Here is a 25,694-nt window from a genome sequence, read left to right as displayed (position 1 = left end):
TGTGTCTTTGTGGCAAAGGAGGCCACTGGTATCCTGAGCTGCATTAAGCAAAGTGCTGCCAGCAGGTTGAGGGAGGTGATCCTCCCCCTCTGCTCAGCACTGGTGAGACACATCTACAGGACTGGGGCTGGGCTGGGCTCCTAAGAACAAGACAGACATGGACATACTGGAGCAAGCCCAGCGATTCTGTAAAACAGCTGCTACAGGCCGTTGTCAAGGCTGAGATGCTGGGCTAGATGGAAACTTGGTCTGATCTAATGTGCACTTGCTGGGATCACTTTTCTGAATTTTCCCCCATATAATAGTATGAAAAATATGCTCTGTTTAAAGGATCATTTCATTCATTTTTCCTATAATGAACAGAAATGTCCCCCAGTTATAGATGGTACTTCTTGCACTATATCTAATTATACCCTTACATTATGCATAATTCAGTGACTGTGCTATGTTCATCGTGCTGCCTTCCTGCTTCCAGAGCTAATTTAGTAGCTGATACTGAAATAGCAAAGATATGGCTACTCTGTGGATGGGAAACGTGGTCTTATGGTGAGCCACTGTGTCCTGCTACTTCAGTACCTGCTGGAAAACTGGCTGTCTGGAAAATTACATGTAGGGCCATTCAGCCAAGGATAAATAGGTAACGTTCATTTCAGTACTTCTGTAATTGCTGATTGGACTGGACTCTACCATCAACAAATAGACTAAGGACAGAAATGAGCCTGATCCACAGCCCTGGATCTTTGAAATCAGAGGCTAAAGGAGAGATAATCTCCAATTCAGAATTCCTTAGCCACAGTAGATAGCGTCTTTGCAATGGCCCACACCACCTATAACATTTCTGAGGAAAGCAATGGGTATGTTTTATTCCAAAAATAGGTCTGAATGTTAAATACAGACATTAAAACCATAATTGCAAGTCAGTTCTGAAAGTGGCTGTGAGAGGCGGTGAACGGAGGATGTTACTGGAAAGGTATCATAGGCTCTTGGAAGACTATGTATAGGACTCCTCCTGCTATTTCTGTTGGTGTTGTTCCCTGTAAAGAAGTAAATCTGACTTTCATTTCCTTTAAAGTGATTCTCTAGTCATCTTTCTTCATTAGATGGCTCTGCTGAGAGCTGATTGAATGGATTGAAGAGTTCAATGGATGAATCAAAGGACTGGTAGGGTCTGTGACCCATTTAATAGGAGAGGATGCCTATCCAAAAGTATGTTTTTTTCTTACCTATACATGCAAACAAATAGGCACACAAATGTAGAGTCTGCAGGAACCAATGCTTTATTTAAAGTAAAATTTTAAGTTGACAAAGGTTTGGTCAAAACAAAATGAAACCTTTACAGATTTTCCTTCAAGTTTTAGCAGAAATGATCCAATTTGATTACTGAATGAATAAGAATTTATTAAAGGACTCTGCTGTGTGTTTTATTCTCCTTACACTGTGACAATGAAATCTCTGTCAGATTTTCAACTCTTTTCATGTTTGGACACAAATTAGCACTTCTCATCTTTTTTGTTCTCAGAATCATGAGCAGCAAGGAAATTCATTTGCCATAGCCACTAAATAAACTTACTATTTTTCTGCAAGAGAACTACTATATCTCAAAAATAACTGTCATATAACAGTTTACTGAAGCTACAAAAGCTGTAGGATATTTAAGATGCCAACACCATGTCCCTAAATGACTCTATGGTCCTTTATGCAGACAAACTCCTGGAAGACAGTTTGATTCTGCCCTTCCTTTAGGACTTCAAAGCTAGTAAAGTAATAGCATTTGTGTCAATACAAGTTTTTTTTTTTTATTATTATTACTGTTTTAGACTGTTTTACTGCTGATAGATATGTAATACTGCTTCAGCTTAGCTAGAGTGCTTATGGCATGGGAACACAGCACATATACGTGATACTGTGCCAGCCTAGATCAGCAGCAAGTTTAAATGGATTTAGTGTCTCAATCTTGACTGGTAAGGCAGATATTTTCTTGTGAAGAATAAAATAATTTATGTTGGAAGGGACACCTGTAAGTCATTTATTTCAATCCCCTGCTCAAAGCGGCTCCAATTAGACCAGGTTGCTCAGCTTGTTCATTCAAGCTGTGAATATGTCCAAGAATGAGGTTTTCACCGCCTCTCCGGGCAGTGTGTTCCAGTGCTTGACATGATGTAAAATGTTTTTCCTTATGTCTACTCAGTATTTTCTGTGTTCCAGCTTGAGTCTGTTGCGTCTCATCTTGCCACTGTGCATCTCTGAGAAATCTGTCTTTGTCTTCTCTGGATCACGTAGTTAAAGGCAGCAGTAAGATCTCCCTTAGTCTTCTCTCCTTAAGACTGAAAAAACCTAGTTATCAGGCTCTCCGTGCTCAAACCATCTTGGTGGACCTCCACTGGACTGCTCCAGGATGTCAAAGTTTCTCTTGAACTAGAATTTCTTCACTGGACACAGCACTCCATGTGTGGTCTCACCATTGCTGAGCAAAGACGAAGAGATACTTCCCTTGACTTTCAGTCTAGATTTTTGCTCATGAACTGCTGAGGAAACTGTTGCCTTCTTTACCGCAAGGACACACTTTTGGCTCATGTTCAGCGTGTTTCCCACAAGGAGCCCCAGGTCCTTTTCTGCAAAACTGCTTTCCAGCTGGTCAGCCCCTAGTCTGCATTTGTGCAGGGGGGTTATTCCTTCCCAGGTGCAGGACTTTGCACTTCCCTTTCTTGAACTTCGTGAAATTGCTGTTCAGCTCATTTATCCAACCTGCTGAGGTCCCTCAGGGCTCTGCCCTCCTGTATATCAATCACTCCTTTCAATTTGATATCATTCATGAACTTGCCGAGAGTGCATTCCACCCCATCATTTGGGTTGCTATTACAACACAATTTGTACATCTTATGTGACTGATAACGGCTCATGAGCATGCCTCTGGTGACTTCTTATTTTGGCTGCTTGTTACTAGTATTTATAAGCCAAAAATAGAGGTAGCTGAATAAATCAGTATTTGGGTGACATATACACGTCTACGTCCGAAAAACCTGGTCTTTTAGAGAGGGTTGCAAAGTGCTCAACCCCACTTGTGCCCAATTCATCAAAATTGAAGGACAGAATAAATCTGTACAAAGGCATCACACTAAGGCTTAAGCTTTTTCTTCAGCAATGTTCAGCAGCTGGCTTCCAGCGCAAGGCTTGGGTGCAGGCGATGAATGTGAGACTTGAGTCCGTAGCTGGATGCAGACCCAAACCACACTTGATTGTCGGTATAGGCACAGTCCCTGACGTAGGTGACCATAATGGCATACAGGTCACCTACCAGATGGTCTTTCCTCCGTAATGGATGGAGGAAAGAGTTGCTCTCTAGTGAGAAAGGCTGTATGCTGTGAACAGAGCTGTCCTAGGATTCTGCTAAGCAGCTAAGACTAGACAAACCATATGAATTAACTAAATTCTTGGTTAATAAAGATGGTAGGTTTTCATTTATTTAAATTGTAAAGAATTTTTATGCTAAAGGACCCCCAAAATTTGGGACATCTATTTAAACACAGTGTCCTAGGAGTCCCAAAATAACTTCTCCAATGCAGCAGCATTTCTCTTTTTTCTCTTTCCCACCAATAAAATTATTAGTCACTAAGTTGTTATTTGATCCACACAGTGCCAAATTCAGTTGGAATTTCTTATCAAATAAAGCACCAGATGCTCTCAGGATACTGGAGGTGTGGGCTAGATTCTGTTCTTTTATCCTTCTTGGGACATCTATTTAAAAAAAAAAAGTGAAGAAGCAAAAAATAATGAAAACCTAAACCTGACAATTGCTGAGTGTCTGGTAAGCTATAACCACCGCTCATCATGTGGTGGTTTCTTGTCAGACCTAGACTAGGACTGGGACCTTTTTCATTTGTAAGCTTTACAGTGCCGATCCCTACTCAGGAAAGTCTCAGAGGTCTGCTACAATACGTATAATAAATATTAACAGGATAAAGACCCTGCTTCACACAGGCTGCAAAAAGTTCTTGCTAGACTAGAGGTGTCATGAGAATTAGTAAATATCTGTAGATAATTTTGAAAATGTATCTGCCATGTCAATATCTGGTGATATTCCATCTCATTAAAAAATACTTAAATACAATTCTAAAACCACATACAAAAGGCACATTTTAAACTTAGAGACCACCCTGTTTTACAGCCTACACAGTCTGAGTTTCTTTATTGGATATCTAAGGTAGGGAGCACTCTAGGGGCCAGACTCTGTCAGATTCTCTACCGAAATATTCACACAGATCACGGTAAGAACATTTGTAGTGCAAAAAGGATTAGAGTTTGAAAGTTATTTTGGCACCAGATTGCCACTAGTTTAAATGGGAAGCACTGAAATAGCTGAGATGTTCCAGACCTAAGGCATTATTCAACATAAATTTAAGTCATTGAAATCTGAGCACAGAAATCATTTGCTGATATCTATTACTCTGTCAGAAAAAAAGGTGGAAAGTGGCACTTGCAAATTATATACTATTCTGGTCTTGGGCTTAAGCTACTTCCTCATTAATCTTTGTTAAAAGTAGAATAATTTCAAAATGGTGGTGTGCCTGAGTCACTGAGGGAGGGTAGGGGGAAAAATGACTCATGTGAAGTTTTTTTAGTAGTGCCAATCTCTGCTCTTCACCAAAACCAAGAGACACAGTGATGTGAAGATCCTTCATGTGCTTTACAGGAAGGCTCGTAAGTAATGCTTTAAGGTTAATAACAAGTAACTGTTGATAGCAGTCATGGACTGATTTAGCTGTTCTAAGTTGCATGATTACACTGGAAAAAATAAATTGCGTTAAGGATTGGCTCTTCTATAAACATAGCAAGTCATGGTAGTTCTGCTGAAGTGGGGTTAGTTTTTGTTACCTCACTAATTGAAGGGTCTCTTCCTAAAGTTCATGTAGCTATTTAGTTCTATGCTGTTCCAACACTATGCATAGTGATATTATATGTAGGAGGAGGAAGTAGGTAACCTTTTGAGATCCCTTCCATCCTAATCCTGGAATTTTTTATGCTTTATAGAGTTGATTTTGTCAATAGGCAAACTATCTTTTGGGTTTCCCAAATCGTGCCTCCGTTCCTACCAGTGCTTTAAACGAAGCAGGTCTGTGTGGGTCTGCAGCATCAGAGCCTCCAAATGTAACACTGTTGATAGCAGTAGTAGTGAGAAAATTTGACTTCTTGTTCCATTTTATTTCCATAGTTGCACAATGTCTACGGCTACCCCTGACGCGTTTATCGTGTCCCTTTCTGAGAGCCCACCTCAGTCAAATATTAGCTGTGCTTACAATGCGGAAACATAGAGTGATGTTCATCTTCTTTAACTTTGGATAGCTCCATCTGAGTAATCTAGACTCTTTTTATGGTCAATATACAGAAAAAAAGCTCCTATGGGATGCAATCCCTCACACTCTAAGGTCGACTTCTAAAATAGATCAGGAGTATGGCTTTGGGTAGCTGCCTTTTTCTCATTGACTTAAAGACAGGTTACTCAGATGTGAGCATTAAACTGTAAACATCTGAAATTAGATGACATGAAACCAGCTCATAGCATCCTAAAGACTCAATAATATCTCGTCACGTTTTGAATTTTCCTGAGCCATATATTTAAAAAAAGAAAATGGGATCTTGATCCGTTGAGGTTTTTGTTTGGGATTTTTTGGGGAGGCTTGTGTATGAATTGATATTTTATGTGCATTGCTGCATTGTTTGCTATTTCAGGTTCCTATCTGCATACATGTGACTATGTATTGCAGCCTTTCCATGTATTTGCTGTGTTTAATATCACTCCTCCTCAGTTAAAAACAAAATCTGCGAACACAAGAAATGACAAGGGTCTCAGTGAAGCCCTGAGGATCATTACATTAATGTTGCTGGATTTTGTATTGGTCTTTAGTTTCTGTGCTAAATGCTGGGCAATGACCAAGGGAAATAATGTGGAACTTCCCTCCCATATTTTTGTCTTTTACTAAGACATAGTTCGGTATCGTATTTTTCTGATGGTATACAAAAAAGGGAAGTAATTCTCTTACACTCCTGTGTAACGGATCCAGACTGAGAAAGAAGGCTGAAACTGCCAAAAAAGGAAGCATTTGTTTTTATATTCCTATTGTGTGCTTGCTCTTCCCTAATTCTTGTACAAAAACCAAATAGGATTTATGAGGCAAAAATCACTGTGTAGCTGAAGCTTTAGAATCAATGGGCTATAAGTTTCCCATGAAACCTGTTGCCTCTCTTGGTTTGTAATGAAACCTGGGCTTTGTATAAAGATGCTGTGCACTGCACAGGATATAGGCCTGCCAAAGTAGTCATGATCGTTGTGAGCTCTGCTCAGATAACAGGTCTACACAGAGAATGGTTATATCAGGCTTTATATGACGGTGTACAACTTAGGTGCTGCTAATCAGTCCTAACTCAATGGGAACTGTAGACCCTAGGGTCTGCCTGACTTAGCTCTCTGTCAGAATAGAAGACTTAAAGATGTGACTCTGTTTGTCATGGTTTGCCAAATCAGCTGTGTCCTTACTTTCTACTCGCCCTTAAAATTTACACCAACTATCCAAAATTTTTAATGGAAGCTAATTATTCTGTAAATTCTATTAGTTTTCCCGTGCATCATTTTTATGAGATCACTGCTTCTTCCGTTTAATTCAGAAGAGGCAAGGAGATCAGATGCGTGACTAATCCATATGCCACAAACATAGGTCTGGTCTAAGCAAGGAGGTATCTGGGTAGAGATGGTTCCAGAAACACTCCCTGCAAACGTGAGGAGTTTCTATCTAACTGCAAAAAGAAACTGTTAGATAAGGGGTGAGCAAGGGGCAAAACCAGGACCAAATCGACATCAAAGAGCGCCATGACGCTTGGGAGATAACTTTGGAGGAGTCTCCATAGCAGGCAGGGGAAGAAATCGTATATGATGTGAACATGTACGATGTGCATAAAAATTGCAGAATTCTAGCGGAAGGCTTGTGGCTGAGCTGGAAAGACATGTTCCAGAGACCCTTGATGCTTTTCGCTTGTCCTCTACTTACTTAAAAACTGTAGCCAGCATCTGAAATTTCGCAAGCCGGATCTAAGATTTCTTTAAAAGTTTCCTCTTTTATCTATCTTAAGCTGTAATTAGAACAATACCTTTTACTTACATTGCATTCATCTCATACTTTTAAATACATCATAAACCTTAAGAAGTATGGACCAAACGCCTTGCTGGAGAAGCCCCTTTTGAGGCTTTGTTCTCATAATTAATCCTGCCAGCTGGCAGTGTGGTAGCTAAATATCACCCTTCCAGATCGGAGTAAGTACTTCCTAGAGAGGAAAACAAAGGCACAGACAGGTTCTCTTTGGGCGTGTCAGAAAAACCAGGTTCAAAGGCAGAGTTAGAGCTCAAGAGTTCCCAGCTCCCCTCTGTGGCTTAGATCACTAGAAAATATGATTGAAAGAAATTAGCACTTAAGGGCAAAAAACTGTTTTCTAAGAATAATTCTTTCCTTATGCTGCACACATAATGGTAGCAGTCCCCACACTGGTACATATTATGAGACAGAAGAAAAAAATGCTGTGTTTCAGATTACAGTTGAAAAAAAGGTTTGTTCCTGTCACTCTCCTGTTAGAATTCATATCTGCGCCTAACAGCTTCAGGAGAGCTTTTGGGGGGTTGATATTTTCTGGAATCATTCCAGAAAGTGCTCAAGGTTTACTTTTTCTTTAAGGACTGAATTAGTCTTTAGCTGAGCCAAAGATTTGTTTCTAGCTCTGAGCCAGTGTTGTTTTCCCGTTCAAGCCTTCACAGCTGTTTAAGTGCTTGCTGATGCTAGAATTTTTGGCCTCCACATTTTTTTAAGGCCTATAGCTTTTGTCCTTTGTATGATCCTCCTGTGCTGAATATCTGTGTCTGTTGATGGTGTCTTATGGGGGAAAGTGAGGGGCATGAAAAAAGCTACAGAGATGTATGCCCAAGTCGGGACTCCTGCAGTGGCTGCCCTCCAGGGAAGGGCTCAGCAGGGGACGGCGAATGCTCCCCGCAGCCTGCGGAGATCACATAGTCTCCTCTGAGTGTCTGTGGGACAGGTTCCAAAAATCAACAGTTCCTCACAACACCTCCGCTGCCTTAAAACTCTGCGTTCCCACAGATTAAGGATTGCTCTGTGTTTACTGAGGAGCGCAGTGATCCCTCATGCAAGCACACAGCAACTGTATGTGGGCCCAGAAAAGGAGACTTTCTCATTATTTTCTGTTTCTACCACTGTTTTACAAGTCTCCAGTCTCCCATCCCAGAAGTAGGGGCTTTGTTAATTCAACAAAATTTGTTCTTCACTCTCTCCAATTCCTAGATTTAGTCTTGCATGCAAAGCATGCCAAACTCTCTGTCACATACTACAGCCTATATACTGCTGCTTATAAACATTAGCGGAATACACTATAAGTGTATGTACAAACACTCAAGGCCATGGAGAAACTATACTTAATTACAGCAATATAGCCAATGCTGCAAAAGAAAACTTGGTGTGTGTGAGTTTCTCATACAGAAGTTTTTGCATAATGTTGCATAAATGCTAGATTTTTTTGCATTTGATTTTTTTGTCTTTTTAAATTAAGAACTCTTAATCCACTGATGACGTAGGATAATTTTCCTTAGCTCTCCAATGCAGATGTGACAGCATATACTGTTTAAGAATCTGATCTACAAAGTTCAGGATTTGCTGGCAGGGTTTGTTAGTGCTTAGGTCAGGCTCTGATTTACTCAAGGATGATGAATGTCTCCTTTTTAATAATGCTTCCGAAAAATGCCTTCTTAATTTCTAGTTAGGTAAGAAGGGGAAAGGAGACCATTTATGTAAGCAGATGATAGCTCTGCTAACTGTGAAGCTGGAGTCCAATGTTGTGTATGCTGCCTCTCCCAGTTTTGCTTGCACCACTAATCCAAACACATAGTGACTTGTACCAAGAGCTCCCTGAATGCTTTGCGGATGTTAATTACCTCCTCACTCCCGTGAAAGAACTGCTAATTGCTGCTATACTCAATTTACATATGAGGTCACTGATGTACTAGAAAAAAACAATTTCCTAAGCCTTGCCAAGCAGTGTGACCGTGCCAGGGCTTGAGCCCAACCCGAGAGCTATTGCCCACCTTTAATCCCTGCTGAAGTCATTAAGCACTGAAAACACCCAAGCATCTTTCAGGAGAACCCACAGCACTCGAAAGGGCCAGGCATGAGTGAGGCTAAGAAAAATAGCACCCTGAGCACAGGAGGCAGAGAAGGGCCCAGCTGGAATCAGAGGGCTCTAATCACTTTCAGCTCTTGTTACATGCAAAAGTGATAATGACAAACCTCATAAATAACAGTAAAGAGAAGAAGGGAAAACATTAAAGTGAATGCTAACAGAATCCATAAAGTCAAATGCCATTAAAATACAGTATGTATATAAAATAATAGTTTAATTCCTGGCTACCTGCTGTGTTCAAGCTAAACAAAAGACAAAGTAATATCTCCAGGATGTATTTGTAAAGACAACAGTTCCCTATCATAAGATAAAATTGCAACAGTTTATTTTATTTAATTAGGGTCTTATTTATTTTAGTATGTTGCAAGGCTAATATGCATACAGATTAGTCATGCATCTTTGGACAAATTGCACAATAGATGCTACCTTGTAAAAGAAGGTATGATATGAACATAGGGTGGGTGCTGTTTCCCATCAAACAAGAATTGCTTTAATCTCACAAAAGTATTCTTTAATTTACACTACAGGCATGCTGGTAGGCAGGAAAGATGGTAGCAGTATGAGCAATTAGGGTTAACTGGGTATATGGGTCAATTTGTAGCTGTGCTATCCCAGGAGAGACCCAAAGAAAGAATGATGCCTCTGAGACACACGTCCTTCCCTTTGTACTGACCTACCTCCAGGAGAAAAAGGTGCAATGTATTCTCCATCCCCGGGCAGCATGCACGTGCTGCTCGCCCTGCTCCTCCCACCCTGGCAGCGGCTCTGGTTGCTCCCCACAGGGCCCAGCTGTGCTTCCCCACAGCAGGGTACCCCATGGGGAGCTCCTGTGCTCCCCTCTTTCTCTTCCTGGCAAAACTGCCATCTCAGGTGAATGGTACTGAGTGGTATCCCAGGCTTACTGCCCTCTCCTCTTCCCATATGCATGTGCACACACGTGCGCACCCCCCCCCCATATATATATATATATATATATATCCATTTATATACAGTTATGTCTGTATATCAAGTGAGAAATCAAAATGTACAAAAGGTAAAACAATGCAAATACTTCGAAGAAAAAAAAAGACAAAATGCCTTTCAGAATCATCTCTTCAGTGGTTATATAGGCGACGTTTGAGGCTAAGCGGCCAAGCAAACTTGTGTTTTTTTGCCCCCATTGATTGCTTTCTAAATTGGAGTAATTTCCGATTTTATTTTCTCTCTCAGTTCCATAGTCCATTTGAGTCTCACACGAGGCCGTTCAGTCAGAGGCAGATTCTGATGTTTTTTGCAGTGTGAAGAAGTACTGATCAGTCAACTAAAATCATATTATTGTCAACAGTGTGACTCTGCAACTAATAGAATTTTTGTTTTCCTTTCTTTTTAGTTTGAGTCAACAATAATCAGAAGAAAATGCGAACATTTGTCTCAATAGTCCAGAATGCCTGGGGAATTTTTACATCAGAAAGGAAGCCCGGCTGGAAGTATCTCATGCAGCTTTTTGCAGTTTGCGCTACAGTTGGCTTCCTCTCAAGTGTGATCTTCTTTCTGGCCATGAATTTCTCCCTAGCACACCGACCTTTAGATTCCTTACTGATTTCTGGATTCATCTGGATCACGCTTTCTGTTGCACTCTGTTATTTCAAGCACCTGCGCTGTTTTAGCATTCTGTTCATTCTTTCCTGTGGACTGCGAGAAGGCAGAAATGCTCTTATTACTGCTGGTACAGGTGTTGTGGTAGCTGGCAACATCCAAAGTATTTTTCACAACCTAAAGGTTCTGGCAGACAGCATCACCTGTCATTTAGAGGTTGAGCAATTTGCCTTGATAAAACATTACGCTGAGGCAATAAAATGGATTTACCAGAAGGCCAAGTTTTCCACAGAACTATCTAAAGACATAGTGTCATTAAGTCATGAATTCACATCATCTCACTCAATTTCAGATGATGCATTGAAACAACAGCTAAATAACACAAAACAAGAAATCCAGAGAGTTGCTAACCAGATATCTTTTATGCTGACTATACTGCCCAATATAGGCCAGAAAGCATTGCCTATAATGGGAATTTTTCTAGTTTCTTTAGGTACAGGCCTCTTTATCAAAAAATTTGTGGGGGCTCACAGTGCAAAGTTTAAAAATACTTATATCACAAAGCAGTTTGTTGCATTTGATGACCATCAAAGGCAACAGCAAAAGCCATGCATTCTGCCACTGAACACAAATGAAAGAAAAGCTTATGTGACAATCCCATCTTTTTGCCTCACGTGGAAGGATGGAAAAAACATGCAGCATTTTTTTCTCCCTGTAATTGTTCATCTTTGCATCTGGCTTCTATTTGCAGCAATAGATTACTTGCTTTATTGGTTAATTATTTCTGTGAATAAGCATCTCCAAGAATTGCCAGATCTAGAGATTGGACTCAGCCTCTTTCAGCAAGTAAGTACGTCTCAATACTCAATATTTCTTCATTTAGTTTAGGGTAGAAGAATTTCCTTTCCTCTTCAACAGCTGCGGGAGCATCTGTTCCCGCAGCCAATGAGACATCAGTTCTTTCATGGCACTATAATTCATATATTTGTGTCAAAAAGGGTCATTACCTTTATCAGATCCATATGTTGGATGGAACCAGACAATGCTCCGATCTTTCCAAATGGTGTCATCATATTTCTCAAGAGTAATAAATATGGGAAGAAGGACTTTCATCCCCTTATTTATATATGTGGAGAAGACCAGAAGCTTAAACATGGAATCTCACGGTGATAAAGCACCACTTTTATAGTTATAATATGACTTGACTGTGAAACTGAAGTAAGAGATGCTTATCTTCAGCTGAGTAATGTGAAGAGCTCATTACTTGTAGCTTATTTACGGCTTTTCTAGTAGTTCTTGCATTTGTGTCATTGCTAAAAGAGGATGTCTTAGTGAAAATGCTATCATCACAAAATATTTCAAAAAGGAGCTAGTACAAAGGCATGAAGGTGGATACCCTGGCTTTTTTTCAGGAAAGGTAATATTATACTTAGGAGGAAACTTGTTTTTCTCAAGAGAGATCTGATTCTTAATTCATTTTTATGATAACTTTTCTTTTTCTTAATGTACAAGATTTCTTGCTTTCTTTGTTACTCTGGGCCATTTGTAATTTTACGGTGGTTTGTTTCACCTCTTAGAACATTATTCCCACGGTAGAAATAAGATTTCCCACTTTCAGCATACTGTACTAAGTAGACTATTATATAAAAGACAGGGTCAACATTACTGACAGCAAGGTTGTTCTGGCTCTTATGCAAGCATAGTGTGTTTTGTATTGTTTCCCATGTGTCTGTATGTGTTAAGGATCCTTGGAGCACATCCACTTGGCTACACCTCCCCCAAACAACCCTGCTGCTAAGATAGGTGTTTGTGAACCCCAAACACACTTAGTCAGGAGCTATATGCTGAGCTCACCTGTTCAGCCAAGATCACTGAATTTCTGGACAGGAGCAGCAGCAGAACGTTAGACATTTAACACTTCCTGGTGAAAATGTGGCCATAGTCCAATAGTCACTCAGGCACCTTACTCAGGCCTTGTAACACCCAAAGATGAAGGCACTTGGGTCTGGTAAGGGGATTTAGAAGGCCAAAAGCAGGCTATGGGGCTCTCTCTGTACAGTCATAGGAGAGAGCAAGACACATGAAGATCTTTGCACAATCATTCAGAGAGCTAAACCAGGGCTCTCCTCTCTCTTGGCTTTACTGAAAATGTCAGTACCTCTACAAGAACACTGTCCGTGAGCTATTAGGACATTGCTGAAGCAACTGCCTCACTGAAAAGGCAGATTTCAGGCCTGTGCAGAGCGCAAGCATTCCCTCAGGATATGAAAAGAAGAGTCCTCTCTTGAGCATAGCAAAGGATGTGGGTAGAAGTACAATTCTTGCATAAACACCTTGAGTAACTAAGAGCACTGGCTCTGAGCTTCACTGTCTAAAGAGGTTACTGCTCCCTGTTGCTGAATTATTCTCCACTCCTCATCTCCTGGCTAGGCCACGATGAAGCCAGGAGTGCAAAAGTCAAGAATCCAGAAGGAAGAGTGTGAAGATGATAGAGCCCAGTTACAGGACATCCCCTTGGGAATGAGGCCTTCCAGCTTCTAGGTTCTCGTTCAAGGACAGTCTATGAATTATCATTTAAGAGAAAGTGCATAAGCAGCTGCTGGAGCAGGTAGCAAGGGGGACAGGAGTTACATCCCTATGCACATTTGATGCCAGCTTCATTGATGTGTGGTGCTGTAAGGGCATGGGAAAGCTGTCCACTTTGATAGCTCACAGGAACAGGCTTAAAACATTTCCTGAAAGCATATAACCCTTTGATACTTTCAAGATAAAAGCATTTCAAAGGGATGCTTGACTGTTAGTACAATGTGATACATGCTCTTTCTTCTGTCAGTGTCTTCTTACTCAAAATTTTATATTACTTCCTCTTAGAGCTGATCGTACTGAGGATTCATTCCCTTTTCTAACCAACCCCAGAAAGCTCATTTTGCCAAAAGCCACTTCAGAGAGTAAAATTCTTAAGGTGAGCAGTGCAATAAGTGCTTTGCTCAAAATTACAAGTAAACAGAATAGAACATACAATCTTTGGTAGAGAGATTTTTCATTCTGACTTTTGCATGTGACATATTGTTCCTCTAAGCTGGTATCCTCTGCCAGACCACACTTCCAATGACACACTGCTAAATTGTTGCAGGTTCAGCTTAGACAGCGCTGTGGTAGCCTGGTGGTCCTGATGTGTCATGGGAAGTTCATCTGTTTGGAAGTGAGACACGAGGGAGAAGGAAGCCGTAGGGCACAGCATGTTTGAGACATGCAGGCACCTTAGGCAAATGCAACCTAGTACTGAAATGAGCTGAAATGAAAAGTCAGGCCATCAGTCAAATTCTGTCATTCCTCAGATAATGATATTTTTCTATCATACATCAAAATATCAAACATTTCCATGGGATAAAAATTAAATTACTGGCCAGCTCTTTCTTACCAAATAGGGGAGAAATCTAGGACCTATAGGGTAGACATAAGCCAAATGTTCCCTGTTCATGTCAACGGAAAACTCATTTAGACCTAAAGGGTGCAGGCTGCCAACTGCAGACTGTTACCCCAACTTTCTTTAAAAAAACCTGTTGGATCTACTGTACTTGTGTGATCTGTGCATGTGTAGCAAGTTAGATGCATCCTGGAGAGATCAGATGGGCAAAGGCAGAGAGAGTGTCATCACCTGTTCAGGCAATTTAATGTGAGATATGTTGCAGTGGCATATTGCCACACATGCTAAAGGGGGCTTTACCCCTCATGTTAGCTCTTACTCCAGGGTGCCTGCCTTCCCACATTTCAGGCATCTCATTAAAAAAAAAAAAATCTTCCTGTTAAACAGCAGCTGTGCTCTAGCATCACCAAACCATCCATGGGACCACCAATGGTCCTGATCCCGAGGAACACAGTCCTCAAGAGATGAAAAGTCCAAGAGAACTGCTTGATTTTCAGGGATCACCTCTTCCAAGCTCAAGAATGGTCCATCCCAACAAACAGGAAGTCAAGCAAGGGCAAGAGGAACACAGGAACTCTACTCAGCCCTGGTGAGACCTATCTGCAGTGCTGGGGCGAGTGCTGGGCTCCCCAGTTCAGGACAGACGTGGACATATCGCAGCAAGTCCAGCGAAAGGCCACAAAAATGGTTAAGGCATCACTCAGCATCTCTCATAGGAGGAGAGGCTGAGAGAGCTGGGACTGGTCAGCCTGGAGAAGAGAAGGTTCAAGGAGATCTTATCAATGCATGTAAAAATCTCATAGGAGGAAGTGAAGGAGACGCAGCCAGGCTCTTCTCAGTGGTGCCCAGTGACAGGAGAAGAGGGAAAGGGCACGGATTGAAGTACAGGAAATTCCACTTAAACATTAGAAAAAATCTTTCTGATTGTGAGTGTGGTCAAGCACTAGAACAGGTTTCCCAGAGAGGCTGTTGAGTTTCTGTCTTTGCAGATACTCAAAACCTGACTGAACACGATCCTGAGCAACCTTCTCAACCCATTCCCTGCTGCTTTGAGCTGGGGGGGTTGGACTAGATGATCTGCAGAGGTCCCTTCCACCCTCAACCGTTTTCCATGTGATTCTGTATGCCTTTTTTGCATGCCTTCTTACTCTGAGGACAGCCCTTCATCATGATCTGCCTTGTCCGTGATGACCCAAGTCAGAGCAAGGAAGGAACTTAGTGTTACCATCCGTTAACCTGAACAGGAGACCTGTCTGATTCATGGCCTTCACACTATGGATTTGTTCTGCTGATGTGCAGTGTTCACTTCTCTGGAGAACTGATAGACTCCCTCCCAAAACAGGAATTTTGGCAAGTATCAGATTGGTTCTATTTCCCCATTGAAGGCTAATCACATAAAAATGTAAAATTTAATCTTAATAGTTCTGTCAAATGAAACTCAGAGTTGCTGATCTCAGAGAAAGAGACGAGAAACATGGCTAGGCAAGCAGAAAAGACCCAGCAACTCCTCGAGTTGTTTATTCTTGGCAGGAACAGTTAAGATCTGCATGCATTTTTGCACCCGTGTTTCATATTGAATGATTCTAATGCAGATTTTCCTTGTTTCTATATCAGTCCAGTATACAGTAACAATGGACTGAGGTAGATTAGAAGAGGATAATGTTAAAAAAAGGGAGAACAGGCTGATGACGAATGGCTTATTTTGGACACTTAACTTACGTAATGAGTGCCTAAACAGAAGTACCTGATCTCTGTAAGGTGGTTGAAGAGCCACAGGGAAGAGCCACATACCCGCTGGACAAGAGAGGATGAGAAGAAAAGAAAAGAGAGGTGGACGATTCAGTGTTGCCTGCCAGTAGGAAATACTGACCCCAGCAGCATACCTAATTCAGTTCCTGTCATTCAGCATCTCAGTCCACGAGCAGTGCAAGACATCAGCCCTTCTGAGAGAAGGCACCTGTTAGAGGAGGAGAGATGGCTTTGTTTTTCCACAGTAACCCTGTGGTCAGAGCACTGGCCTAGTTGGAGGTATGGAAACACTGCTGATTGATTACATACTGAGCCACAAACAAAGGGACTGACACATTCTGCTCTGCAGTTTTCTTCTGAAGGAAGGACCTGGGAAATCCTGGGAAGGATTTTCCTGGGAAATATGCTCTAGAGGACCCTGCTTGAGCAGGGAGGGAGGTTGGACTAGATGATCTCCAGAGGTCCCTTCCAACCTAAACCATTCTGTGATTCTGTGACCCTCCAACAAATGATCTGGGCAGATGCAGGAGAGCGGGAATATATGATGCCACACAGCCAGATTAGCTAAATGGTTGTCTATCACAGCCACTGAGCAGCTAAGTTTCTAACAGTTCAAGCTGAGGGACAGTCTCCCTATAGAAATGATGAAAATGCAATCTATCTGACACATTTTAAAAACAGTTAATGAATATGTTGTTATGAGCAGTCTTTTGTAGACACAGGATGGACCAGATGATTTATAGTCCTTTGTAAAACTGAATATCCAATGGGAAAAATATTAAAAAGGAGGGGCAATCAGTACTATAATCAACCTCTTTTTTCTCTTTTCTTGTGCAGAGAAACGAGAACGACTTTATCATTGGTAATAGGCAGCTTACTGTAAAGAATGACCTTTTGAAGATCTCTCTGTTTAAGCATGACTGCATCCCTAAACCAGAACTCTATCTGTCCACAACATGGATCCAGCTTGGAATCATCATCTTCTTCTTAATAATTTTGGGGTTATTCTCTGGTGTCCTCACCCAGCTTAAAATACTTGTATCTGCTTCGTTTTATCCTGACACTGAGATGAAACGGATATATTATCTACATGCAAAATTACTCAAGAAAAGAGCAAAGCTACAACAAAAAACTGTGAAGAAGAACTCATTTGCTAGAACGGTAAGCCATCAACAGCACAGAAAAACAAATCTCCTTCTCTCAGGGTAGTAGCCAGATTCAGACTCATAAAATATGTGAACGTTTTTTAACTTCAATTATGTGTTAATAAAACTTCCCAAATAGGGAATAGGGAGTACTTAAATGCTTTCCTGAAGTGGGCCTGGAGACAAGTTGCCTGTTAGTAAGATTAGACCATATAACCATGTTGCTCTGCCCCTCAACACAGATGCATCTTGCAGAACATGAATACAGACAGCCAAATGACCCAAATGGCTATATACTGGCAAGAAAATACTCCTCCGACTTGCAGCTCTCCAGAGGAGAAACTTGATTTTCATGAATGTGTGAAAAGCATCTCCAGCAGAAAAAGTATTCTTGCAACATAGGCAGAAAACATCAGAGCAGTCTCTTAACATTAAGAGAGCTATTCAGTTGCTATTCAGTAAAATGGAAGATAATATATTTCTATTTGAAAAAGCACGGTCGGAGGGCAACTGCAAATAGCATTAGGTAGCAGAACTTTTTGCTTACATTTACTGTATGTGTGTGTGTGTGTGTGTGTGTGTGTGTGTGTAGTATGTATATACACTAATGGAAATATAAACACACATATATATTTATGGTAAAGCCAGATAGATAACTACAGACACATATATGAGTTTTTATAAAAAAATAGCTTTCACTACTGACTATGTGGGATGTTTATGTCTGAGTGGTCTTTAACTCAGTAATACTATGATCTCAGTTAGCACCATCTTTCTGTCTTTTCAGGTTAACTTTTGGTTTCCAATACTCAAGGCAAGAGTGGCAGTGAGGAAGAAAGAAAGGAATATGCTAAATGACAACACAGCATGAAAGAGGCCAAGTGCTTCTTTGGATAAGATTGAAATTTTCTGGCTCCACAAGGCCCTGTGTATTGCACTCACGTTTCTAGAAAGTATTTTCCTATGGTATTTCAATTTTAAAATGTAAAAATAGGACCAAAGGCTAACAGTGGTTTGGAGAAGCTGGTATTTATCAGGAAATCACAGGAGACAGCATGCTCTTCACCACAGAGAACTCCTGGTTGCATTAATATTCATTTATGCTTTAACTTGGGGGTCTACATTGTTTCACACTTTAAACAGTCACGGAGGGTCTGTTCCCTTGCATGGAACCCATTAAACAGCTTGGAGCCTTGTTGACTGCTACACTAATCTCTCTCAGTGGAACTAACAGAGAACATGATGGTAGCAGCAGATTTGTCTTCTTTGTGCTTGTCAGGTATGAAGACAAAAGGCACAGCAGAGGTTGTCCATTGGCTTCTGGGCCAGCCAAAAACCTGACCTAGTGGACCCAGATGTTTCTAGTCATTTCTATCAGGCTTGACCCTCAGCCACCCTAAACCCTTCAGTTTGTTTCTTTCCCAACCCTGACTTCTTACACCTGGTCCTACCTCCGTAGCTGTCTATTCCCTACGGCAAGAGTGTTGTTCGTCTTCTCTCCAGACCTCTATGTCCTCTCAGTCTTCTAGCCCAGGTGAACTTTCCCTCCCTCTCACCTCAGCTCCCTCACTTACTTTATCTGATTTGTCTCTCAGAAATTTCTAGTGCTAGCCTCCCATCCTGGTATCCTCACTTCGTTTTGATTTCCCACTTACACCTCTTGGTAGACCATATCATTAGTGCAGCTTGTCCCATAACTTTGATGGTCATGAGAGAGGTAGAGTAGCAAGCAAAGAAGAGGGAGCGCTCACAAGAGCTAGAATACAATGGAATGAAGTGCTGTGGGTGCAAAGGACCTGATTTGGAGGTGTATGGGAATACGAGCAGAGATGGACAGTACTTCAAATCTTGCATTCTGAGGGAGTTTGCAGAAGGGGCAAAAATCGGCTTAATTATGGTGCTAAAGCTACCATTAGCTTATATGAAACAGAATTAAGCCAATGCTGAGTGCTTCACCTATTCAACTAAAATCAGGGCTGTGACCTTCATATGACACAGTGAACAGATGTCAAAAGCATAAAGACATAGGAATGGTTTGTCTGAAGTGGCACTGGAGGTTTAATGCATAGCTAAAAATGAAACCCACAACATCCAGTGTACTCTTGGCTTTCTAGGCTGCATAAAAATGGCATCTTTACTCTGTTCCTTTATAATATGAGCATAGTCCCAGGTCAACTATTAACAGAAGCCTCTGTTATCTGAATGAATAAAGATTTATTTAAAACTTTCTAGTAGCGAGTGTCAGAAGTTATTTTCCTCCTGAAACATTTAAACAAGCTGCGAATGCTGCAGGGAGATATGACCTTCCTCTGCTTAGTGTATCCACATAGGAATGTCTTAATTAATGTGAGCTGTCAATGCTATGCTGTCCACTTCCTTCTCTTTCCCTAATCCCCTTTCCAAAACACATTTGCTGAGTTAATATAAATACGCAGCACAAGGACATACAGATAACTCAACCTCCCCAGAATTAGTAATCTTTAGATATTCAAGAAAAAAAACCAATGTTCAACATTTTGCTGAACTTCTTCCTAGGGCAGGCATAGAGGCCTCACTTCAAATGTATCACCACTTTAAAGACGTTGTTGCTAAGAACGATCCAGATACTGAATCTCTTTTTGCTTTAGACAAGCACAGCTCTAAACAGTAATCCTTTTTTTTTCTTTTTTTTTTTTTTTTTTTATGTTTGAGCCCCAGCTCTGCCCTCTCCCTCCAAAAAGCCTCACTCCTCCATGGACACGGGTGTTGCAGGTTGCTGGTGTGCTGCTTCCTTGTCTCTGGGAACTGGGTGCTGGATTAGCACCATACGCTACTGAGGGTTGTGCTGAATGAAGGCATTCTCTCAGTGGCCCAGTCATTACCTCTTTTGCTATTGTGTGGTAGCTCTGGATGGCAGCAGAACATTTTCATTCCAGGTACTGCTGTCAAGGAATGGACCAGTAACAAAAAGCGTCATGGTGAAAAGGGAGAAAAACTAAGCGCGTCAGGAGGGCGAAGGGTGCTCTGAATTTGCTTGCACAAAACAGTTTAGCTGTCTAGGTACACTGGCAATAGGACATATTCCTTTACCCTTGTTATTGTTGCAGACAAAAGAGGAAAGGGAGTTAAATGTCAAGTAAGAGCTAAGCTTTTTTGGTTGAATCCTGAAAAATTCATTGCTCGTATGAGTCAGAAGTGGTTCCTTGAGCTCTGAAGGACAGGGTAGTGCCCTGAGCTCTCACTGACAGCAGGTTTGACTAGCAGCACGACCACAAAGGTGAGATTTTTTGTTTCATTTGGCAGGGGTGCAAAACTTGTCTGAGAGGTTCTCACCTTTCCTGTTTTATTACTGTCTAGCCATCCAGCATACCTTTTCTCTCTTTTGCTCTGCATACAGTAAAAGAAAGCATTATAGTTGTAGCACATTGGAATGGTGCCTCTGAATAACTCAGAAGGGGATCAATGGTTGGACTAGATACCTAAAGTAAGACTGTTAGGATTTTGAGTTTGCGAGTATACTGTCAGGAATATACCATGTCTGCACTTTGCATTTATTTGAGAAACTGAAGCCTAGAGGGCATGACTGATTACAAAAAAGAGCCTACTAGTAGACTATGGTAGGGTGGCTGAGACCTAGGGGGTTTACAGAACAATGTCATACCCAAATGATGGGTAGCTCGCTGCGTATTGCATAGCTTGCTTACTCAAATGAGCAAGATCCATGGCTGTGATAAAAGACTTCTCCAGGTCCCTTCTGACCTCAACTATTCTGTAATTCTGTGACTGTGCAGAAACCATTGCAGAAAACATGTTAGAAATGCAGGGCAGAAGCTTGGGTTATTTTGTGACTGTGCTGTGCCAGCACAAGGGTGCCATCTTGCAAATGCTGTTGCTGTTACACTCTTGTCGGACACATACACTTAAGTGGAGTAATGGACAATTTGCTTTTGTGACTACACATGTGCATAGCCCTGTGTTGAAAATGAGCTGAACGGTAGGCAAAGGAGATGACTCTGCTCTTCCCTACTTCCCTAAATCTGTGGTACCTGGGAAAATGGCATATTAGGCACATTGTTTTTGAATTCTAAAATAAAGTCACCTTCAAGGCCTCAAAGACACTGGGATTCATCTCAGTCACAGAACTGTTCTTACTCTGATCTACAGTTTTAGGTCTTTACTTCAGCTGCCCTTTGGTGGAGAAGAAAGCAGAAGAAATACCCACTAATGGAAAAACCCATAAGTCCTCTTTATAGTTGTACATCTGAAAAAAGCTTCACCTGTCTTTCTCCTGGCATTGTGCAGAGACATAACTCTCAGTCTCCACAGACCTTACTAGGTTTCTGTTTTCTTTTCTGCTATTCGTTCCTGCCCTGTGAGTGGGGGAAGTTTGGGGTTTTCTTTATCTTCAGCTGTCTGCTCCATCTGTTACCTAGCGATTCCTTTTGGCCTCTCTGTTTACCATAATCGTCAACCATGTGATTACATCATCATTTTTTCTTCTTATTTATTATAAAAAAATCGATCTGCAAGTTCCACTAAAAAACCAATATTTTCCACAATTTCTGCTCCTCTTCTTGCCTACCCTCTCCTCATATTCCCTATGTTTTATTTTGGCTCTTTTCCCTGCTCTTCCTCATTTAGAGTCTTCTTTACTCTTTTCATATATTTTCTTCTGCTCTAATAGAACATTTTCCACGTAGATAAAAGCATGTATTTTTTCCTTCTGCTAGCATAAGTGAACTACCAGCACATTTGATATTAAGAGTTTTACTTATTCATTTATTAGCTTAATTTGAATTTTCAGCACCTCCCCCTTTTACTGGACTTTGTCTCTAACTGTTTTTCTAGGGCTTGCCAGAAGCAATTTATATATCACCAGGACTCAGAACAAGAGTCTGAGGAGAAGTGCGGATTTGGCCTTTGACTCATTCATCCCTTTCCTTCCTCCCACCCACAACAGCACTCAACTTCCTTTTTAAATGTCCTTCAATTGTATAGAAGTTGTTTCATTTACTGTGAAAAATCCCTGAACTGGATCAAATCTGATTTGCAAAATTAATGAAAGGCTGACCTGATTGCCTTGTGAAGATATTTCAGAGGGACATGCTAGTGCTCTTGACCCTTCTGATGTATGATAAAAATGAGGTCATTTACCATCAACAACTGTATACAGAACTCTCCTAATTACTACCCCATGCACCAAATCCAGGCTTGCTTCATAGCTAAGCTAAAGGCTTTTTTTTTTTCTGTGCTAGCTTTGCCATAGCACTTTGAATGGGCTGCTGAGTATGTTAAATCAGAGGATGCTGGGTTTACAACTGCTTTTACCCTAGTCCCTGTTCCATCAGTACTGTGGCTCTGACTCACTTTGTTTTCAGCACAGTCTGAACCGCCCAGAGGTGCTTGCAAATAAAGAAAAAAAAGAACAGACAAGTTCCTCTTGTTCTATTTTAGAGTGCAAAAGTGGAAAATAAGGATCAATTGATCACTATTTGCTGTTGATGAAATAAAGTCCAAAAAGAAGGGTGTTATTGTGAACTTCATGAGCACAGGGCTCAAAATACGTGAATAACGCTTCGTGAGTGTTGCTGTGCGTGACAGTAGCTTCCTTCTCATGTTCTTCTTGATACATAATGCCAGTCCTGCCCTCCAGTGGCCTAGCAAAGCTACATACACCAGTGCTGCTGTCAGCAAAGATCCCCTTGTACTCTGGCTGGAAGAGAAAACCACTGCAGGTGGAGCTGGTTGCACCTCAGCGGTGAGCTCTTCACAAGTAGTGAATGATAGCCAACAGACAACCAGACAATAAACACGTGCTGCCAGTGCCAGAATTTCTCTGGTAAATTATGGGGAGGAAAGCAGTGTTATATAACAGGAAGATAAGGTATCAGGATCAGATATCCCTAGTTTTTTCTCTTTTCCTGTCCTTGGAATCTGCCTTACTGAAGGGACTGGGTACCTGAGGTTTCCACCTGGCTGGGGAGAGTGAGACAAGCATGGCTGGCAGAAGCTTTTCCTTACTATTACAACGCATTTGAATCTTCACTTTCCCATACAAGAACAGCGAGCAGTATCCCAAAGAGAAGTGCTGAGTAGGGAAAGGTTGCTCTGTGTTTCAGCCATGACAAAACCGATTCTCTGCTCAGCTGTCACTACTGGTGTTTTGGAATAGAGACCTGGACAGTTTCAAAAGCATACCCCTATGAAGATCCCACCATTAAGTGGTGCCCTACTTAAATGGGGAAAAAATAACCTGCACAGATTCAGGCTCCAGTGCCTGAAGAGCAGAGCCAAAATACTTCGATGTCACGCAGTTTCTCAAGGGCTATCAGCTGGCACCTTGTGTCAACTGAAAAAAGGCAGAATTTGTGTTCTAAGGCCAGTATGCGTCATGAGAAACAAAATACTCATGAATGTCATAAATCTGACAGGGTTCAATAGTTTGTTGTACTAAAGGTTGAAAGAATACGACAGACTCTTTGGTGTAAATGTCAGCACACAATGTGCAGGTGAATTTTTCCATGACATTTGCAAACTAATTGTAAGAGTCATGGCGATTAAAAAGTATCAGTCTACTATGAATAAAAAACCAAAAGATTCCCCCTAAGAGTAGTATAAGCCATGATATAGAGCGGAAAATACCAATAGAGGAAGCAGGAGCTCTTTGCTAATGGTACAAGGAGAAGCGTCCTTATTTCTGCTCTAATAAAAATGTGTAGGAAGCCTAAAAAGATGATATATTTTTTTCCACAGAAAATACACTTCCATGGTTTAGGGAGCTCGGTTTACATAACTGGTGTTTAGGTAACTCATAAAACTACGTGCTGCTATCACACTGTGAAAACATCTGGTTTTAGAAATATCACTAACTTTACTCCTTTGGGCTTTAATGATTTGCAGTCTTTTGTGTCACTTTGATCACCGTAGGGATTCCCAGAAAATTCCTGAGCTCAAAGGACATTTGAAAGTCCTGGGCACAGGACTTTCCATCCAGGATTGCAACATTCTAATAATTGTTAAATACTGAACCCTCAGATGAAAGACCATATGTATGTGCAAATTACTGTTACAAATAAAAATATATCTTTTCTCCTCCCCGCTTTCCCCCCTACTTTTCCCAAACTTCTGCTCTGCTGCCAAGGTAGCAAAAGATTAAATTGAAAAGGACCGATCCATGAATGACATGCACTCTGGACAAGATGAAATATAAGAAAAAACAGGCACCCTTCATACCGGAAAGTTCCAGTTCTCGGAGGCAAAGATGGGCTGGGTGGAAGGCGGCTGCCAGGTAGACTTCTACACTGGAGTTAGTTACACTGTACTCTCGTTGTAGTCAACAGAGACAACCTGGCACCGCAAGAACACCCCTCATCTCATCCCAAAGTAGAACAACCCTGGTCAGGTTCATCTAACTTATTTTAGATCTTGATGATGAAATGAATAGTGTCCCAGAAGCACCTATTGCTCTCCATTGATTATAGAGTGAGACTAGGCAACAAACTCAAAGGCAGACCTCCACAGTGAAGAAGTCTACACTGAACAGTGAATCCCATTCTCTTGTAACAGTTGTCATGATAGTGCTCCGTGCCTAGTTCTGCTATTCTGCTACCCAAAAGTCGGCCTGAGAAATGGGAACCTATGCTACCTCCTCCTGAACAGCCTCATGACTGTTCTTTGTCATTTTATGAAGAAAAGTCTTGTCTGCTATTTAAAGACACAAGAACTACTGACCAAGGAGGAGTTTGTTTCTCATACAAGCTCATTGTACGCCTATATGCGTATAGCAGGAACTATGAATCAACCTTTCATTGTCAAATTAAAAAGGACAGTAATTATTATATTGTTTCTGTGTTCATCTTAAAATATGGTGGGCATGTGTGTCTTTTTGTGCCTGTTTGGCCCATGGGTTGCACAGGAGAACAGGTTATACTACTTCTACTTACAGGATTAATAAACTCCCTGTACAGGTGTGGTGGTTTTTTTTTTTTTTTGATATTTTGTCATTTTTATTTCAAATACTGCCTAGTGACAGTTGCTTTGAAAGAAAGGCTATTGCATGTGAACACGAAATTTTAAACAACCTAGGTTTCCAGAGCAAAACCTGTCTAGGCATGGTAACATCATCACACTTCAAAGAATATCCTTACCCCTCAAAGAAGAGACAGGATAAATTCGATAAATGAGAAGTTTTTCAAAAAAAAAATTGTACCCTACAAAAGCAAAGAATTATTTATATGGGGGAAAAAATCTCACTTTTTCAGTCAAAAAAGTTTTTTGAAATTGCAGCATTATTCTCTTATCCTGGTGACCTCTAAGCCATGGATGTATGTCCCTCCATAAAGCCAGAACACAATGCAGATGGTGCTGTAGGTGAGTTCACCAATATAGTTACCTTAGGTTAGCCTAGGATAAAATAAAACAATCACTTGACCAGATCAATAAACACGTGGCTGTGCAAATGGAACGATTCGAACGTATCAACTCCTTTAAAGACAGGGACAGGGAGATGTAGCAGGAGCTTTTGAACCAGTGACATGCTGTGGAAACAGCTCAGCCCTGGGTTTCCGAGAAGCAGAGTCTCATGCATG

General features: G+C 41.1%; 1 protein-coding gene across 3 annotated transcripts; it reads left to right on the top strand.

The window, feature by feature from the left end:
- The first annotated feature begins 4,532 nt into the window (after window positions 1–4,532).
- On the top strand, window positions 4,533–19,355 carry DCSTAMP (dendrocyte expressed seven transmembrane protein). 3 transcript variants are annotated; one of them, XM_068932844.1, is made up of 5 exons: window positions 4,542–4,698; window positions 10,601–10,697; window positions 11,558–11,652; window positions 16,820–17,143; window positions 17,915–19,355. In XM_068932844.1, exons 2-5 carry the CDS (start codon window positions 10,655–10,657, stop codon window positions 17,996–17,998), a joined length of 546 nt encoding a protein of 181 aa, XP_068788945.1. In that variant the 5' UTR covers window positions 4,542–4,698; window positions 10,601–10,654; the 3' UTR covers window positions 17,999–19,355. The 3 variants fall into 3 exon arrangements, 2 of the variants coding, with proteins under 2 accessions (XP_068788945.1, XP_009680620.2); XR_011139255.1 differs by lacking the exon at window positions 17,915–19,355 and adding an exon at window positions 15,992–16,261 and having other exon boundaries at window positions 4,533–4,698; window positions 10,601–11,652; window positions 16,820–16,956; XM_009682325.2 differs by having other exon boundaries at window positions 10,601–11,652.
- The last annotated feature ends 6,339 nt before the right edge of the window (window positions 19,356–25,694 follow it).

Source organism: Struthio camelus, chromosome 2, assembly GCF_040807025.1.
Source record: "Struthio camelus isolate bStrCam1 chromosome 2, bStrCam1.hap1, whole genome shotgun sequence".
Classification (NCBI taxonomy): domain Eukaryota; kingdom Metazoa; phylum Chordata; class Aves; order Struthioniformes; family Struthionidae; genus Struthio; species Struthio camelus.
This window is presented reverse-complemented; position numbering and strand designations above follow the sequence as displayed.

Bases quoted from the DNA above. Each gene is read 5' to 3' on its own strand.
- DCSTAMP (XM_009682325.2), top strand. From the start codon at position 10,627: ATGCGAACATTTGTCTCAATAGTCCAGAATGCCTGGGGAATTTTTACA. The intron at 11,653-16,819 runs GTAAGTACGTCT...TTTCTTGTGCAG, and splicing joins GACTCAGCCTCTTTCAGCAA to AGAAACGAGAACGACTTTAT. The intron at 17,144-17,914 runs GTAAGCCATCAA...CTGTCTTTTCAG, and splicing joins AGAACTCATTTGCTAGAACG to GTTAACTTTTGGTTTCCAAT.